Source organism: Rhopalosiphum padi, chromosome 3 (assembly GCF_020882245.1).
Source record: "Rhopalosiphum padi isolate XX-2018 chromosome 3, ASM2088224v1, whole genome shotgun sequence".
In the NCBI taxonomy this organism is placed as follows: Eukaryota; Metazoa; Arthropoda; class Insecta; order Hemiptera; family Aphididae; genus Rhopalosiphum; species Rhopalosiphum padi.
In genome coordinates, this window is record NC_083599.1 from 77,982,794 (window position 1) to 78,001,166 (window position 18,373).

General features: G+C 30.4%; 6 protein-coding genes across 6 annotated transcripts; 4 read left to right on the forward strand and 2 right to left on the reverse strand.

Moving 5' to 3' along the window:
• Window positions 1-5,049: 5,049 nt before the first annotated feature.
• Window positions 5,050-6,188, forward strand: LOC132925821 (uncharacterized). Its single transcript, XM_060990184.1, has 2 exons — window positions 5,050-5,292; window positions 5,367-6,188. Exons 1-2 carry the CDS (start codon window positions 5,050-5,052, stop codon window positions 6,186-6,188), a joined length of 1,065 nt encoding a protein of 354 aa, XP_060846167.1.
• A 277-nt stretch (window positions 6,189-6,465) lies between these two features.
• LOC132925822 (uncharacterized) lies at window positions 6,466-7,926 on the reverse strand. Its single transcript, XM_060990186.1, has one exon. It carries the CDS (start codon window positions 7,339-7,341, stop codon window positions 6,466-6,468), a length of 876 nt encoding a protein of 291 aa, XP_060846169.1. The 5' UTR covers window positions 7,342-7,926.
• A 432-nt stretch (window positions 7,927-8,358) lies between these two features.
• Window positions 8,359-10,158, reverse strand: LOC132925823 (general transcription factor II-I repeat domain-containing protein 2A-like). The gene is made up of 3 exons (XM_060990187.1): window positions 9,987-10,158; window positions 9,151-9,842; window positions 8,359-8,847 (listed from the first exon to the last, which is right to left on the reverse strand). Exons 1-3 carry the CDS (start codon window positions 10,156-10,158, stop codon window positions 8,359-8,361), a joined length of 1,353 nt encoding a protein of 450 aa, XP_060846170.1.
• Window positions 10,159-11,817: 1,659 nt separating this feature from the next.
• On the forward strand, window positions 11,818-12,732 carry LOC132925824 (piggyBac transposable element-derived protein 4-like). The gene is made up of 2 exons (XM_060990188.1): window positions 11,818-11,907; window positions 12,082-12,732. The coding sequence occupies exons 1-2, from the start codon at window positions 11,818-11,820 to the stop codon at window positions 12,730-12,732; spliced, it is 741 nt and encodes a 246-aa protein (XP_060846171.1).
• A 120-nt stretch (window positions 12,733-12,852) lies between these two features.
• On the forward strand, window positions 12,853-13,626 carry LOC132925825 (piggyBac transposable element-derived protein 4-like). The gene has a single exon (XM_060990189.1). The coding sequence runs from the start codon at window positions 12,853-12,855 to the stop codon at window positions 13,624-13,626; it is 774 nt and encodes a 257-aa protein (XP_060846172.1).
• A 2,279-nt stretch (window positions 13,627-15,905) lies between these two features.
• Window positions 15,906-17,905, forward strand: LOC132925826 (uncharacterized). The gene is made up of 3 exons (XM_060990190.1): window positions 15,906-15,972; window positions 16,055-17,227; window positions 17,658-17,905. Exons 1-3 carry the CDS (start codon window positions 15,906-15,908, stop codon window positions 17,903-17,905), a joined length of 1,488 nt encoding a protein of 495 aa, XP_060846173.1.
• Window positions 17,906-18,373: the final 468 nt, after the last annotated feature.

An 18,373-nucleotide genomic window follows, 5' to 3' on the forward strand; every position in this document is an offset into this window, starting at 1 on the left:
TTATTTTATTGTTAATGCAGTAGATCTCTGCACCAATTACGTTTAAGTCGTCTTGGAGGGATACCTGGGATTGTGAGGGATGATAAATTTTTGATGAGAGGATTTGAATGAGTAGATAGGCGGTGATGAAATTTTTTATATAAACGTTTGGCTTCGTCATGAATAGATTTTAGATTACAATCTATGTGTAGAGTATGGTTTGAAATATATGGAGGGGCATTTACTATTTTTCTTAATGTCATATTTTAAAAAGCTTGTATCTTATTTAGATTAGACTTTTTAGCATTTCCCCAAAGCTGGAGTCCGTATGTCCAGATGGGTTTTAATAAGGATTTATACATAAGGAGTTTGATATTGATAGGGGTGACCTTGTTACTAATTAAATGTTTCAGCATACGTAGCCTATTGTTTAGGGATAATCTTTTTTCACGTATGTGTTGAGCCCAAGTTAACCGTTGATCAAGCGTTAGTCCAAGGTATTTTACTGTGGGTAATGAAGGAATAGGAATGCCATAAAGTAGTACATTTGGACACGGAGTTTGCCTAAGTGTGAAAGTAGTGTGTACCAATTTAGTTTGGTTTACTTTAAATTTCCATTTAGTGTACCAGTTTTCCATCAGCCCAAGATGAGTTTGCAAATGTAAAGAGGCCAAAAAAGGGTCATCATTAATCGAGATAATCGCTTTATCATCAGCATAGTCTGCAACTGAGGTGTTTGAAGATGTTGGTTGATCAGAGACAAAGATATTGAAGAGTATTGGAGATAAAATACCACCTTGAGGAACTCCAGCATTTATACTTGCTATTTCAGACGTAGCAGTTCCAAAGCATATTTTAAATGAGCGATCTGTGAGATAAGATTTGATAAGTGAGAAATAGGATGAAGGAAGGAAAGATTTCAATTTAAATAAAAGACCTTGGTGCCAAACACGGTCAACTGCCTGAGAGATATCTAGAAAAGCGCTAGTGCAGTACAATTTTTTTTCAAGAGAGTAGGAGATTGCATCTACTAACCAGTGAACTTGATGTGTGGTTGAATGAGAGGTACGAAAGCCAAATTGATAATCAGGGAGGATTTGTTTTTCAGCAATTAATGGTACAATACGTTTGAGGAGTAGTCGCTCTAGGATTTTTGCAAATAAAGGTAGTAGACTTATTGGTCTGTAGGAAGAGGTAGAGTCAGGAGGTTTATTTGGCTTTTGGATCATCATTATATTTGAAAATTTCAAAAAGAGCTGGGAAGTACGAAAGTCTGAGAATCGAGTTGTATATATGAGCTAGATGAACAATTGCTCTTATTGGAAGATTTCTAGCAACTTCAGCAGTAATGAGGTCAAAACCAGACGATTTGTTAAGTGGGTATTTGTGTATGAGATATTTTATATCATTAGGTGAAAAAGACTTAATTGGAGGCGAGGGTTGAATAGGAGTATTAAGATTCAAATTCACAATATTTGTGTTTTCTATATCTACAATATCTGAGTGTGGTTGAAATATCTCGGAGAGATGTTGTCTGAATAACTCGGCTTTTTCGGTATCAGAGGTGGTAAGACTCCCGTCGGATTTTTTTAATGGTAAATTTGAAGCTTTATATCTTAAGACTTTCTTAGTGGCTTTCCAAAGGCTGCCGTCTTTTTGAGTAAGATTTGTTAGATTATGAGTGAGAACTGTGTTTTTATGTTTAGCGATCAGTTTTGACAGTGAATTTGAAAGTCGATTGTAACTTTGTTTGTGAGAGGGTAGTCTAGTACGTTGATAAAGGGCTCGGGCTCCACGTTTTTCAACTATCTTAATTCTTATCTGTTCTGGGATTTGATTGTACTGAGGTGGAGATAAATTTAAGTTTGTAGCAGACCAGGCAGCTGTTTGTATGATTTTGGTTAGATTATTAACTGCAGAATCAATATCGTGAGGCGTTTTTAGTTTGATATTAAGTTTAATATTTTCATTGATAGTTTCTTGAAATTGGACAATATTAGTGGATCGATTGAATAGATAAAGGGGAGATTGATGAAATGCAGGAGAAGCGTTTAGAGTTAATAGAACTGCTGAGTGATCAGAATTTAAGTCAAGCAGATTGGAAGTGTGACAGAATATGTGATTGGGAAATTTTGTTACGAAGATATCTAGTATGTCTGGGTTTTTTTGAGGTGAAGAAGGCCAGAAGGTTGGCCCAGGAGGAGCAGAAATTTTAAATTTTTTTGTGTTTGTAAAGTTGTGCAGTGTGGTACCACGAGGGTTATTGGTACGGCAACCCCAAGCTTGGTGCTTGGAGTTATAATCTCCGCCAATAATGAAATTGTTTTTTATTGTATTAAAGTACTCGAAGAACTTAGTAAAGGTTATGTTATGCTTGGGGGGAGCGTATAAAGCAGCTATGGTGAAATAATAATCATTTAATTTTATAGCAATTGCACAAGATTGTATGTAGTCTTGAGAAAAACTAGGAAGAAGTTGGAACATAATATTTGACTTGATATATATAGCTACACCTCCGTGTGCCGTGTTGTCAGGATGATTGGTATGGATTAATTTATAACCAGGAATAAAAATTTTAGTATATTCAGTGAAGTGTGTCTCTGTAATTAGTGCAATATCTATACGTTTATTATTTAAAATTAATTCTAGTTCGTGAGCATGATTTTTTAACCCATTTGCGTTAAACTGTAAGATTAGGAGAGAATTGTTGGTAACAGAGTTAAAATTTTTATTATGAGAGTTAATCATTTTTCTTTTCCAGTAGACTTGAAATTACTTTGGTAAGTAATGATAAGAGTGGACTAATAAGAGATTTAAATTCCTCTAAGAAGCTTGAAATTATTTTGTTTACGTCAACATCAGGAGGGAAAGGATTTGAGGAGTGTGCATGATTGTTGGATTGATTAGACGTGACGTGAGCATAGGACTTACGTTGATCTGAATATTGGGGTTTGTTGAATAAAGTGTCATTTGGTGGGTGGCTACTTTGTACATTTGGAGACTTATATCTAATATTATCAGTTACAATATTACTTTTTGAAGTTGGTTTTTTTCGACGTTGTAGTTCTCTGAATATTGCACAGCCTTTGTAGTTCGCCGCATGATTTTCTGAACAGACTGCACATTTTGGTGGGGCGTCTCTTGGATTTGGACAGTCCGAGGTTTGATGGCCAGCTCCACAGCGTACGCAGCGAGGATGATAACCACAATAAGCCCTTGTATGACCATAATCTTGACATTTCAGGCATTGACTTATAACTTTGGATTTGTATGGTTCTTCAATTCGTATTTTAGAGTGAAGTAAGGATGATAATTCAAAGATTTCTTTTGATTTAGGCGTAGGTTCCAAATCAACAAAGAATAACGGAAGAGGATTTTTGTTTACTCTGTGAAGTACATTAAATACTTGTCTAACCTCAAAGAGTCTAAACTCAAGTTCTTCTTTGATAGTTTTAATGGGTGTGGAAGAATGTAAGTTACGTATAACAATTCTTAAAGGTTTATCCTCTCTGAGCTGATAACTGTGATATTGCGCGTTTTCGTCGTTGAGGTTTGTATTTTTAGTTTATCTGCAGAAGACTTACAGAAAAAATTGTCCACACCAATTATTTCAATAAGCCTAGCACACAGTTGAGGAAAATCCTCGACACCTTTTACAAAAACTGGCGGAGGTGGTTTGTTTTGGGTGTTGACGTCAGTGTCAATGTCTATTTGTTCTGTAACGGAATTTTTAACTTCATTTTCAATTTGTCTGAGAACTTCATAACGATTTTGCATATTTAACAGGTAATAAAATTAATTAGTGAGGTAATTAATTAATGAGAGCGCAAGACGCGTGCGTATCGAACGACTGCTATCGCGAGACTGTGACATAACAATTATTTAAATATAAGTTATCATACAATATATCCTATAGACTGACAAATCATCTCCGTACGTAAAATGAATATATTAAAAACAAAAACCGATATAAAAAAAAAAAATCAGAGTTCTTGAATGAGGACATTTTAGCAATTCGTATCCAAGACAATATTTTTATAAAACACGAATATTTTTTTTAATAATTAAATAAGGATTATATAATTTAATTCGTTTTTATTATAAAAAAATAAATGTATATTGGTGCCAACTAGTTTTGTCATATTTTGAAATGGCTTCAATTTGTTTATTTGTTATTATTAAATTTAATAAATAAATAATCTGTAATAGACGTACCTACTAATTAAAAATAATTACAGTATTTGACTGATTTATGTAAATAAATAATATAATTAGGGATTTAAATCACTTATTATTTAGACTATTATAAGTTATCGAGTTATATCGTAAGTACATTAATTACATTTGTCACTTTATTCAACAGGCTATTATTTATTCATATGTAACCGTGCAGATTGTAGGTATCTAAGGTGTTTTTTTGTTATATCGATTTAAATTTCATAATTTTTTTTTCATATGTGGTTCAGCGTAAATAAAATTAACTAAATTATCAAATTCTCTTCAAGATTATTCAAATCATACTTTTATTAAACAAATTATAATAATTTTATGATAACGTGAGATCTTTAATACGGCGTGCAGAATAAAAATACACGAAATATAAAATTCGATATCGGTTAAAATATTATTCGGTCACCAACATAATTGTTATCGTATTGACAATATTTATTTATAAACTGCGATATGAAAACCAGTTTAAACCTTAAGGTGCGTCCACACCTAACAAACGTTTGGGTAAACATTGTTTGTCAAACGTTTGTCGAACATTTTTTAAATATTTGTCGAACGTTTGTCAAACATTTTATTAATGACCACAAACGTTTGTTCATAATTTAGTTGTTCGCTATATGATTGCTAACATTCGTGACTATGTATGATCTAGAACAAGTCGCATGCTGCATTAGCGCTGCTGCGTTTGTTATAATGCGTAAGAACATAACATCAAAAAAAAAAGTTTTTAAAAAAAGAAGGTGGTGGGAAAGACAACTTTTTCAACGAAGAAAGAATTACAGTGGTGAGAATTTCATTTTAGATTTACATGACGGTGATTTATTTAATAATTTTACCAGAATGTCAAGTACTGATTTTGAATTTTTAATTAATTTAATTGGCCCAAAAGTCATAAAAGAAAACACAAATTTTCGGGATAGTATTTCTGTATCGGTGCGTTTAGCAATAACTTTACGATTCTTATCTACTGGTGATTCATATCATTCTTTAATGTATACGTTCAAAGTATCAAAACAATTAATATCACAGATTGTACCTGAAGTATGCGAAGCATTAATAACTGGCCTCCACACTTATATAATGGTAAGAAAATACATTTATTATATAATATATTTATAAACAATATACTAAATATTATTCTACTTTATTTTTTTTAGATGCCATCAGATATAAATAGTTGGCTCAAAATTGCTTTCGATTTCGAAGAAAAATGGAACTTTCCTCATTGTATAGGCGCCCTTGATGGAAAACATATTTTATTACAAGCTCCATTTAACACCGGAACCGAGTTTTTTAACTATAAAGGCCACTTTAGTATTGTTTTAATGGCACTTGTTGACGCGAACTACTCGTTCACATACGTAAATGTTGGCTGTCAGGGACGTATTTCCGATGGCGGTGTATTGAAAAATACTGACTTATGGAATGGTTTGATAAATAAATCACTAAATCTACCTCAACCTATAAGTTTACCTGGTAGAGCTATTTCTATACCATACGTTATAGTGGCTGATGGTGCATTTGCACTAGGTGAGAATATATTAAAACCATATCCAGGACACCAAATGAAAGGAAGTAAAGAGAGAATTTTTAATTATCGATTAAGCAGAGCACGCAGGGTATCAGAAAATGCTTTTGGCATTATGAGTTCTATATTTAGAGTACTTAGAAAACCTATGTTACTAAGTCCAGATAGAGCAACATCAGTTACTCTTGCATGTGTTTACTTACACAATTTTCTTCGCGCTAGTAAAACATCTAAAAACTCTTATACACCACAAGGAAGTCTTGACGTTGATAATGAATCAGGAGAAATTATACCTGGATCATGGAGAACACATTCAAAAAGTACATCATATTTACCTCTCTCACGTATTGGACGCAAGTCGGGAAGAGATCCAAAAGCTATAAGAGACGAATTTGCGACATATTTTACAAGTGAACAGGGAAGTATTCCTTGGCAAGATGAATACGCATAATTATAAAAATTAAATGTATAAGGTAGTTTTAGTAAATAACATATTTCTAATTGTTGAAGTACCACTTTATTAAATTAATTTTTCTTTTAATAATTATTTTATAGTTTTATGATTATATAATATTGTAAAATAAATCGCCAACTTGCGCGTGAATATACATATATATCTTAAAAATAAATTATAATTTACTATATTATAATTCTATAAATATAATAATATATCACGTAGAAAAATGAATATCAAATTAATATAACTTTTTAAAATTAAACAACATACTTTAATAAAATTGAACGTAATCTTGCATATTGAAGTCTTGTATTTGTGAAGATTCTCTTGCCTGTTGTGTAACTGTAGTAGTCGATGGTTTTTGTAATGGTGCATTCAATTGTAATGGCTGAGGCAGCGAAGAATCGTGTGTGTATTGATCCATTTCGGCTTTAAATAACAGGTTGTCTATTTGATTTTTCAGTAAACATACAGTTATTGGATTTTTAATTTTCCTTAATCTAAATTCAACTGATTCCCCATAAACTTTTAACTCGTCCCTTTGTTGGTTTTCTTGTATTTTCGAATAACAAGATTTCATAATTGCATATGCTTCTTTCGTTTGATCATCATCTTCATAATTTCTTTTTGAAATTTTCGGGCGTTTAGGCGATAAAAAAAGTTTCTTTTTTTTTTTATCGAAATGTGGTACACTTTGCTCAACATTTTCGGAAGGATTTTCAATTTCGACAGAATTCTGTTCACTGACACTATCCTCATTACCCGATCCTGTTTCAAGTAAATCGGAATCAAATAAATTGCTTTCACCATCTTCACTGGTATTAGATCGCGTAATTCTCGGAGTATTTTTCTTAGCTAAAAAGTGGAAATATTTATAAGCGTACCAAGGTGTTTTTACATCATCGCTAGACATTCCAGATTTTAAAACCAAAGACTTTTTTTCTCTACGATACTGAGTTAAAAGAGATTCAATTTTTTTTCTTACCTCTTGTTCCTCAAAGTTAAGTTTGTTAGCAATATCAATAAATGCATCTTTACGTTTTATCTTATTTTTATAATCGCAAGATTTCGAGTCCCATAAGCAACTGGCATTCTCATATAATTCAATTAAATGAATTATTTTTTCTTTGGACCACTTATCACTCATTTTGTGACTCGCTAGTCGGTATATTATTGAACACTATACAATATAAACAACACTATGAATAAAAAAAAGCTACCCGTGTGTGGTATACTGGTGTCACGCGAAAGACTGATTAGGTGTAGACGCAGCTTATTCGTTTAGTAAATAAGACAAAATATTTATTTATAAATGCGATATTATCGCATTATCTCCATATAGTCTGGAATAGTAATACACATCATAATATTTATATTTTGTGTATATAAATAGTTATATTTCAAAAATAAAACGAAAGCAAACATATATATTGTGGTATATTGTAATATAATATATATATTGTAGTCTGTCACATATTGATACTTCATGATAATAATATCATAATAATTAATAATTAAATAAATATATCGGTATACAAGTATAAACATACATGCAAAATGTTCGCTTAGTGAGCGAACATTTTTGTTTAGATTATTGACAAACAAATTAGTTTGGAAACACGTCTACATCAGACAAACGTTCGAAAAACATTCGACAAACGTTTGTCAAGAAATTGTTGGTGTTCGGCGAACGTTCGACGAATGTTTTTTAATTGTTTGTTAGGTGTGGACGCACCTTTAGGTGCGGTACAGCTGCAGTCGTGCGCGGGGTGGTGGTATGAACATTGTTCTCGAACGCTGCCGCTATACTTAGCAGAGCAGCACATGACGACTGTAAATTTATGATTTTTTAACCAAAAACATGCTTTCGTACTTCCCATTTTCCTCAGCTCTCGTTAGTCGTAGAAACATATTTTAAACACCAAAATAAACTTGAGTAGTTCCTCTAGAGCAGGGGTCTCAAACTCAAATTACCTACGGGCCATATATATTTACTTCACAGGTTTGCGGGCCAAACACTTTTTTTTACTCAGTTTAATAATAAATCTAAAATAAACAAAATAAATTAAGGAAAGATGTAATTATTTTATTGATTATAATTCTAACAAAGATGTACATTGTACAGTGTCTTGATTTTTTGTTTAGTAGTAATAATAGTTTCTTTTTATTTTCGAGCTGCACTTGATACTTGACATCTCTTATTTTGTACCAAACTGTCTATATTTGCACAAGAACTTCTGGATGCCAAATGTAGAACAGATTGCAATTTTAAATTGGAAATTTGATTGCGGCTTTTTGATTTATTCAACTTCATGAGGGAAAATAATTGTTCACATACATACGTGCTACCAAACATGGATAATATGTAACAAAAATGTTTTTGCAGTTTTGGATAATTGTTTTCAAGGTATTTAAACAATTCAGGAATTCCAACAGTTTCAAATTTTGTTTTTAAATTAGTATTACATTGCAAATCTATTAATTCTAGTTGGAGATCTTCCCTTACATTTTCAACATTTATGGAAAATGGCTCACTAAAAAGTAAAAAATCGTCTTTATACTTTTGGAAATCTACAAATCTACACTGAAATTCGTCTTTTAGTAATAAAATATGTGAAATAAATTTTTTTCCATCATTGTTTTCTGTAGATACCTGTTTTAATGTAGGAAAGTGTACCAAATTATTTGATACAAGTTGAGTTTCCCATAATTTAAGTTTCATAGTAAATGATTGAATCGAATCGCACATATTTGTGATAACTTTATTTTTTCCTTGTAATTGTACGTTAAGAACATTTAGGTGTGTAGTAATATCAACAAGGAAAGCTAAATCTTTAATCCAATCAATATTATTCAGTTTCGAAACAATTTTATTTTTAGATATCATAAAACAATTAATTTCTTTTAATAAATTGAAAAATCTTTGTAGCACTGCTCCACGACTAAGCCATCTCACTTCACTATGATATATCAAACAACCATACTGAGCATCCATTTCCTCAAGTAGTGCACTAAATTGTCTATTATTCAATGCATGAGATCTAATCCAATTAACAGTTTTAATGACTATATTCATAACATGTTCCATTTTCAATTTTTTCGAACATAAGGATTCTTGGTGAATGATGCAGTGAAAACTTTTCAATTCTACACCATAAGTCAAGGCTTTTGATTTTAGTCTAGAAACCAATCCCGCTTTTACACCTAACATTGCGGGAGCACCATCAGTAGTTATACTTGAAAATGTTTTCCAATCTACTTCTAATTCATTAAGACATTTCTCCACACAATTATATAAATCACTTCCTGTTGTAGTGTCAGTCATAGGAATTAAATCTAAGAGCTCTTCTGTTACATCAAAATTATCAAAAACTCCACGGATAAAAATAGCCAACTGTGCTGTATTTGTAATATCGGTACTTTCATCAATAGCAATAGAAAAATTTAAAAAATTCTTACTTTTTTCATGTAATTGTTGTTTAACATTACTTGCCATTTCTTCAATTCTTTGAGCAATAGTATTTCCACTTAAACTTATATTTAAAAATGCTTGTTTTTTTTCGGGACATATAACTTCCACCGCACTAACAATACACTCTTTAATGAACTCGCCATCACTAAACGGTTTTGAAGCACGAGCAATTTTTTCTGCTATGATATAACTACATTTAACTGATTCGATATTTTCTTTTCTTATATTATCAAACAATTTTGTTTGATGTAAAAGACTTTTTTTTAATTCTTTAAATTTTTCTTCACGTAACTTTCCAACAAATTTATCGTAAATCTTACCATGATTAGTGTCGTAATGTCTTTTAATGTTATACTCTTTGATGACTGATACACTTTGTTTACATATTAAACATATAGGAACAGAATTACAACTGGTAAAAAAATATGCATAGCCCCATTTTTCTTGAAAAATACGTCCTTCTTGACCGATTTTACGTTTAACACTTGACATTTTATTGAACGAGTAGCGCACACAAACTACATTCACGAACTGAGTATAATAAGAACCCGTACCTACACGTAATACACGTTAAATAATAACACTTATCTTAATAGATTAATTTTATCGCATTGTGCTTATCATGATCGAATTAAATTATTTTGGGAAATTCCTATTACGAATGTATAAAACAAAAAAATCAAACAATTTTTGAAGAAATAAATATTTATTGCGGGCCACATCAAAAGGGGTTGCGGGCCGCATGTGGCCCGCGGGCCGCGTGTTTGAGACCACTGCTCTAGAGGACTGCGTTCCACTTTTTTGATATCTTTTTTTTCTATTTTATAATATGATTTTTTAAAAATGTTAAAAATTTTGAAAATTTCAAATGCAAATATCTCTGGTTTAAAAAAAAAATTCAAAAATCTGGAACGAGATCATCTAGAGGAACTTCTCAAGTTTATTTTGGTGTATAAATCATGTTTCTACGACTATTGAGAGCTGAGGAAAATGGGAAGTACGAAAGCATGTTTTTACGGTCGATTTTTCGCTACCAGAACGACCTCTTAACCGAACTAAGAGACAATGGTATATTTGTTTTTGGAACTTTAAGATTAAATCGTGTCAAAAATATTCAATTATATTTAGTAGCGGGAAAATTATTACCACGTGGTGTATCTTCAGTCGCTACATCGAATGACAATATTTCAGTTGTACGTTGGGTCGACAATAAAGAAGTACATACAATTTCAACGTATGCTGGAGCTCTTCCTGAAGATGAAACTAAACGTTTTGATCGTAAAACAAAACAATTTATACAAGTTTCTCGACCATTTTCAGTTTAGCAATATAATATGTTCATGGGCGGAGTAGATATGATGGACCGTATGATTTCACATTATGCACATTTATTTAAAAATAAAAAATGGTACCATCGTATTTTTTTCATTTCCTAAATGTATCAATCGTTAACGCATGGATCATATATAAAAAGAAAACAAATAATAATATGTCACTACTAAACTTTAAAGCAGAAATCGCTACATCTTTAATTGCATTTAATAAGACTACATCAAAAAAACGAGGAAGACCAGGAGCTATAGATGAAAATATACCACTAAAAAAACGGATTGTTACCAAGACTTCAAACGTAATAAGGTACCTAATATAAAATATTTTTTACAACTTAAATTTTATTTAGTTAAAATAATTATGGTTTATAGATATGATGGATCTAACCACTACCCAAAAAAAGTGTCAACTAACCATCCACTAAGATGTCATGATGCTGACTGCAAAAGACGTACCCGTTATATTTGTTATAAATGCCAAGAACCTGTGTGTCCAGAATGTATGGAACATTTTCATACAAAAAAAATAATTCAATTTTTTTAACAAGTTGACTGCCACTCGCTGTGTTTGTCCCGTGTGATGTTGTATTTTTAGACAGATGTTAACATGGGCCATGGGTTTTTTTTTCATATTTCTTATAATTTTTTTATCGTAATTGTTTATTTAAATCATTTTAATAATATTTAAAAAAAAAATAAACCGATTTGGAGTGAGTATCATATATGGTACTCAATGCCTTTTGTATCATATTATTCAGTTTTCCGTTTATTTTCATTCGATTCATCGTCGAGTTGTGACGTTATTTATTAGTTTTGTACAATGAACGAAAACGAAATTGTTCAAGCTCTTTGGTCATCAGATGAGTTATCTGAATTTGATGATAGTGATGCAGATCCTGACTTTGCTTTGGTAAATATTGCCTAATTTATAATATTTTTTGTATATCGTTTTAAGTGTACAAACGTCAATCGTTTTATCATAAATATGTAGATAATGCATAACTTTTATCGTGTATGACCTTACTAATAATAGTAAATAATTTAATATAAAATATATATTACCTATTTCATTTATATAGTATAGGATTCTGATACTGATGATGATATTATTCCTTCGAATAACTCACATGAAAATTATGATGCTTCTACTTTAAGTTCGTCTGGTTGGGGTCCTATAAACAGTAATGCTTCTAGTCCAGTGTTCAATTCTGAGTCTTTTGGAATCAACCCAGACATTCTCGAAACACTTAATGATGGTACACCATATGACTTATTTTCTTTATTTATTGATGACGAAGTCTTAAATTTATTAGTTATTGAAACTAACAGATATGCTCGTGATTTACTTTCAACTCCTCGTGGTCCAAAATCTAGACTCAATAAATGGGTTGATGTTGACACAGTTGAAATTAAGAGATTTTTGGGAATAGTTATGTGGATGAGGTTAAATCCACTACCAACTTTGGCAAGTTATTGGAGCAAAAATGAAATGTATCAAACACATATTCCTAAGTATATGACCAGAAACAGATTCGAGTTGCTTTTGAGAACTTTTCATTGTTCAAACAATCAAATATGTCCTAGAGGTGACAGATTGTATAAAGTTCGTGGTTTGGTTGATATGCTAGTGAGCAAATATAAAGTATGCAACATACCAGGGGAAAATTTGTGTATTGACGAATCGGTGATTCCATTTGTTGGACGTTTGTCGTTCCGTCAATACATAAAAAATTAAAGGCATTGATACGGCATAAAAATATTTAAATTATGTATAAATGATGGGTATACTATTGGATTTAAAATATATGCTGGTCAAGAAGCTATCCCGGGAGTGGCAGTTTCAACGAAAATTGTAATGGAGTTAGCTGCAGATTATTTAGATGAGGGTAGAACCATGTTTACAGACAACTGGTACACATCAGTCAGTTTAGCAAATGAACTTTTAAGCCGATCAACAAATCTTGTAGGTACATTACGTTCTAACAGGAAGTTTAACCCAAAAGACGTAATAAACGCTAAATTAAAGAAAGGTGAAATAAAATCAAGCCAAAATGAAAATAATACCGTGATTATGAAGTGGAAGGACAAACGCGATGTACTTATGTTGTCAAAAAAACACAAAGACAATTTAATAGAAACAACTAATAAACGTGCTCAAAAATTATTCAAACCAAAAATGGTAATGGATTATAATAAGGCAAAAGGTTTTGTCGATATTTCTGATTTGAGAAATTCTTACCACTCACCACTTCGTCGATCATTAAAATGGTATAGAAAAATTGCATTCGAAATTTTACTAAATACAAGTTTATTAAATGCATTGACATTATTTAATACTGTGACTGGTTATAAAATGGGTGTGACAGAATTTAGAGAAAATATAGTTCAAGCTTTACTAATGAAAACAACCAACATACCAATGATATCCAAACCAACTGAAGGAGAAATTCATAAGATTGTTAATTCTAATCGTGGTAGGTGTTCAAATTGTTATTTCGAAATGGTTCAACAAGGTGGAAGGGAACACGCACAAAAAATTACACGTAAAGTACAAACGAAGTGTCCAGGCTGTTCTAAACATCTCTGTTTGGATTGTTTTTTCAAATTGCATTCAACAAAAAAAATATAATTTATAATTATATATTATATAATAATAATAATAATAATATTTATAATATATTTATGTTTGATTTTATTGATATTTTAACTAAAAAAAGCTTAAAGTGTATAATATGAATACAAGTTATATAACTTTTTTTTAAATATATTTATGTTTGATTTATTAATATTTTAACTGAAAAAGTTTTAAGTGTATACTGTAGTATAATATTAATACGAGTTGTATAATTTTTTTTTTCTTTTGGAGTACAAAGCTTCTAGCAGTTTTTTTTCTAGCATTACCCATAACTTTATACTCCGGTCCCATAAACAAAAATATATTAAAAATCAAGAGTTTGATGAAGACTCTTTGGAAAGAAAAAATGTTCGGCGTTATAATAATAAAACCAATATTTATCCAAATCTTCCGCTTGAAATGGTTTAAAACCGTCAAAATTAAAAAATAAAAAAATAATTGTACCCATTTTTATTTAAAAATATTTTTATCATATGTATTAATGTATTAATTAATATATTAAAATATTTAGTTTGTATAAAAATTAATTTTATATGTAACTATAAATATTGTTACAGATTGTTTTTTTGTATTACAACGCAAAATAAATACGTAAAATGTTAATTGCATAATGTTATGTATTATATTTCATTTTATTATTGTACACATAACTATGCACTTTTTACATAGATAATTTCATGTGTCATATAATATTATAGTACGTCAGTTATCCATTATCTATATGAACGCTAGCATTAATTTAAGTTATCAGTTTTAATAAATTGTCATTAATCAAAATGTTGTGTTTTAATTAATTATTATGTATCAATAAATGTGTTCTGTACATTTGTAAGTACCTACATAATTTAATTTTAATTTATATACATTATATGAACAATGAAAATGTTTAGTTTATATAGATTGTTTTTTTTTACATAAGGTACTGCAATTGCAATAATATAAATAATTATAGTATTACAGTAGGTATTTATTTAATAAATATTATGTACAACAATCAACTTCATATTTTATGTAGGTATTATGTTTAAAATTAAAATAAGTAAATACATCAATATTTACTAATTAGAACTATTTAAAATGTTACTAATATTTATTTAGAAGATTAAATTATCGTACAAAAATTGCTTCATGTCACTTCCCACACAGCATTTAGGTGCTGATTATATTTTTAAAATATTGTCTCGTCATAAACACGAAAATATTCTGACCAATTTATTTTAAAAATATTTTCTAAAAGTTTCAATGGAAATATTTTAAGTAATTTATCTTAGAAATATTTACTCATAGTTTCCTCTGAAATATTTTTAGTATTTTATTTTAGAAATATTTTTTTATCATTCTGACAGAGATATTATTTTTATTTTTTAATAGTTGCATGGCCGTTTTTAACGTTCCCGTTTTAAGTGCTCTATTAGTCCCCGTATAATATAATATGTCCCTAGAAATTATTATCCACCCCCCCCACTTTAAAATTCCTGCAAGAATGCCAATGATACCATTTATAATATATATGCTTGGTGCAGGTTAGGTTTTCGTATTTTCAATTTTTTTTGGGTGGAGGGGGTCCAATAATTCCGAATGATATAATTTGTATAAATGTATAATGCATTATATATTTATATATTATGCATTATACATTAATATTTACATAGTTATACAGTGCTCAACTTATTATTGATGGTGGTTACAGCAGGGGGGCAGAGTACCTCAACTACAATTGTTCAGAGATTTTAGCGTAGGTACCCCTATTATTATTTTTAAGGGGGACCCTCAGAAAAAGAAAAATAGCTGCCTACTATAATATGTACCTATTATAGGTATAAGCGAAAACGTCGTAAGTCCCAAAAAAATAAAAAATGAGGTTATAAACAAAAAATTATTGTGAAATTCGGCTTGTGTAGATGAATATGCCGTATGTCTGAAATATTACTCCAAACATATAATACAATCAATAATCAAATAACTTAAACGCCGTAAACCGTAGAAAAATGCATGGTTACTAGGTAATAACGCCGTAAAATCACCATACTAAGCATTAACGCAGTAAGTAATATTGAAGATACGGCATTTTATCTTGGTACATAGTACAAATTTTAATTGGCGGCATTTTGGCTTAGTAACACGGACCGGTTTACGTATCGCAAAGCAAGTCGACTATCGGAACATTTTATCTATAATAAACTTATTCGATATTTAATTATTTTTCTGCGGTGGAGTTTAGTTTACATTGTATCGTTGCCACGTTCAAATGTAATAATTTTTAAATTTTTAAAATGAATAATGAAAATGATGAACCTTTTTTTTACGATCCAAATCTTCTGGTTGTACCTGCCTCACCAAGTAAGCATCGGTTATAATTATGTTTTTTAATATTTCAAAACAAACTTTCAGAAATATATCATCTTCCTTAATACAATTACAGATTCAACTGAAACATTAGATGACCTTGATGAAATAATTGGTATTGCAGCGTTGCCCATGCACTTTGATGACGGATTCGTAATTGAAAATTTCGATCCAGCTCACGACAATACATCAACTTCGAACAATTCCGAAAATGAGTCCTATACCAAACGTGGCCAAATAAGAAAACGTAAGAAATATAACACGTCTCCTAAAACTCGTAAAGAAAAAAAAATAGAGCTTATGAAATATAAACATACTATTTTACCTGGGTGTGAACATGATAAATGTAGAAACAAATGTACACAAAAAATAACGGAAAATCGCAGAATAGAAATAAATAAACAGTATTGGGAAATGAATTGGTCGGAAAGAAAATCTTATATTTTAAATACTTGCGAACGTTTTGACGTAAAATTACATAAAAATAATGAAAATTGTAAAAGACTAAATAGTTTGAAATTATTTTTATCTGATGAATTTGATGTGCGAATGCAAGTTTGTAAGCCTTTTTTTTTAACTACTTTAGGATTTAAGAAGACTAATGATCGTGTGCTTAATGTTCTTGTTTCAACCCCCAAAGGTCAAATTACACCAACTTCTGATAAACGGGGTAAACATCCAGCAATTAATAAATTTAAATATGAAACCTTAGTTATGGATCACATTGAATCATTTAATCCAACAATTTCACATTATCGCCGTGAACACGCGCCAAACATTCGTTATTTACCGAGTGATGTCACTATAACTTTTATGCACCAACATTTTATAGAAAAGTTCCCTGAATTAGACCGTAATTATATTTCGTATGAATATTATCGATGCAAGGTAAAAGAAAAAAATATTTCATTCGCGCAGTTAGGTCATGAAGAATGTGAACTTTGCGAAAGCTTTAATATTCAAGAACACAAAACTCAAATTTTGCCCGAATGTGATGTTTGTACAATTTATACAACTCATATAAACAAAACTAAAAAAGCTAGAGATTTATACAAAAAACAAGCAGACATGGGATTCGACGAAAAAAATATTTATTTGTCCGTTGACTTACAGGAGGTAATTATGTTACCTCGTGTCGATTCTTTTAAAAATGTTATATTCACAGAACGAATTGTTGCGTATCATGAAAGTTTCGTACCTTTGGGGAAAAAATCTAAATTATTTCCATTCGCTTGTATTTGGCACGAAGGCATTAATGGTCGCAATAATTGCGCAAAAATTGATAAGTACATTTTATGCGTTTCTATTAAGTAACCGAGATGCAAATACAGTGACGATTTGGCTTGACAATTGTAGCAGCCAAAATAAAAATTGGTGCTTATTTAGTTTTCTTATTTACATAATAAATTCCGAAGAAATCTGTGCTAATGAAATAATTTTAAATTATTTTGAGCCGGGCCATACTTTTATGTCAGCGGATCACTTTCACCATCAGGTCGAGCTGTCACTGAAACACCAAAAGAAAACGTATGACTTTGATGATTTTGCCATTGCTATTGGCAACGCAAATAAATCTAAAGTTGTTGTTAAAAAAATGGAACACTCGGACTTTTTTTTATGGAAGGATTATAAAGCTCAGCAAAAATTGATCAAATCAACAAATCGTGTTTTACTCTAAGATGTAGTATCTGTTCAAGTTAAACGTGGGAAATTTATATTGTTCACTAAAAACGATTACGATGAAGAATATTCAGAATTAGACTTTTTAAGAAAAAATGTTATGAAAATCAATGGAATGCCGCATCCAACCTCATTAACGAAACCACAAGGGGTTTTACAAGAAAAACGCGATAGTATCTTACAAAATCTGTCTCAAGTTCTCCCAGCCAACAGAAAAATTTTTTGGGAAAATATTCCAACATGCTAATTATTATAAAAATTATGTATTATAAAGTATTTTTTTTTATTTATAAATTGACTTAAAAATAATATTGTTGTTTTGTGAATTCTTTAAAATTAAAATGTATAAATAATTTTATCATATCAGAAATTGTTAATTACGAGTTACGGCATTCTTGCTTTTGAATAGTGTAGCAAAAGTTTATACCAATACTAAGGTACAACGAGTAAAGTAAAATATCTTGTTAATTATTAATTTAATCATATTTATTATTGTTTCATTGCATTCGTTGGGTAAAATTACATAAGAAACCATATATCATATTTAAATAATTAGAATGTACAAGGTGTTATGATTTTATGAAAATACAAAATACAAAAACGCGTTTTTCTCAAAATCGTTTTTCGGTGACCTACGGCGTTTTCGCTTATGACGGCAGTATAGGTCCTATAGTAATAATTTATTGAAGAATGGTGGAGTCATCAAATTTATTTC

Bases quoted from the DNA above. Each gene is read 5' to 3' on its own strand.
- LOC132925821 (XM_060990184.1), top strand. From the start codon at position 5,050: ATGTCAAGTACTGATTTTGAATTTTTAATTAATTTAATTGGCCCAAAA. The intron at 5,293-5,366 runs GTAAGAAAATAC...TATTTTTTTTAG, and splicing joins GCCTCCACACTTATATAATG to ATGCCATCAGATATAAATAG.
- LOC132925822 (XM_060990186.1), bottom strand. From the start codon at position 7,341: ATGAGTGATAAGTGGTCCAAAGAAAAAATAATTCATTTAATTGAATTA.
- LOC132925823 (XM_060990187.1), bottom strand. From the start codon at position 10,158: ATGTCAAGTGTTAAACGTAAAATCGGTCAAGAAGGACGTATTTTTCAA. The intron at 9,843-9,986 runs GTAAGATTTACG...ATATCATAGCAG, and splicing joins ACATTACGACACTAATCATG to AAAAAATTGCTCGTGCTTCA. The intron at 8,848-9,150 runs GTGAGATGGCTT...ACATTAAAACAG, and splicing joins GTTTGATATATCATAGTGAA to GTATCTACAGAAAACAATGA.
- LOC132925824 (XM_060990188.1), top strand. From the start codon at position 11,818: ATGAACGAAAACGAAATTGTTCAAGCTCTTTGGTCATCAGATGAGTTA. The intron at 11,908-12,081 runs GTAAATATTGCC...TATATAGTATAG, and splicing joins CAGATCCTGACTTTGCTTTG to GATTCTGATACTGATGATGA.
- LOC132925825 (XM_060990189.1), top strand. From the start codon at position 12,853: ATGGAGTTAGCTGCAGATTATTTAGATGAGGGTAGAACCATGTTTACA.
- LOC132925826 (XM_060990190.1), top strand. From the start codon at position 15,906: ATGAATAATGAAAATGATGAACCTTTTTTTTACGATCCAAATCTTCTG. The intron at 15,973-16,054 runs GTAAGCATCGGT...ATACAATTACAG, and splicing joins GGTTGTACCTGCCTCACCAA to ATTCAACTGAAACATTAGAT. The intron at 17,228-17,657 runs GCATTAATGGTC...TTTTACTCTAAG, and splicing joins CGCTTGTATTTGGCACGAAG to ATGTAGTATCTGTTCAAGTT.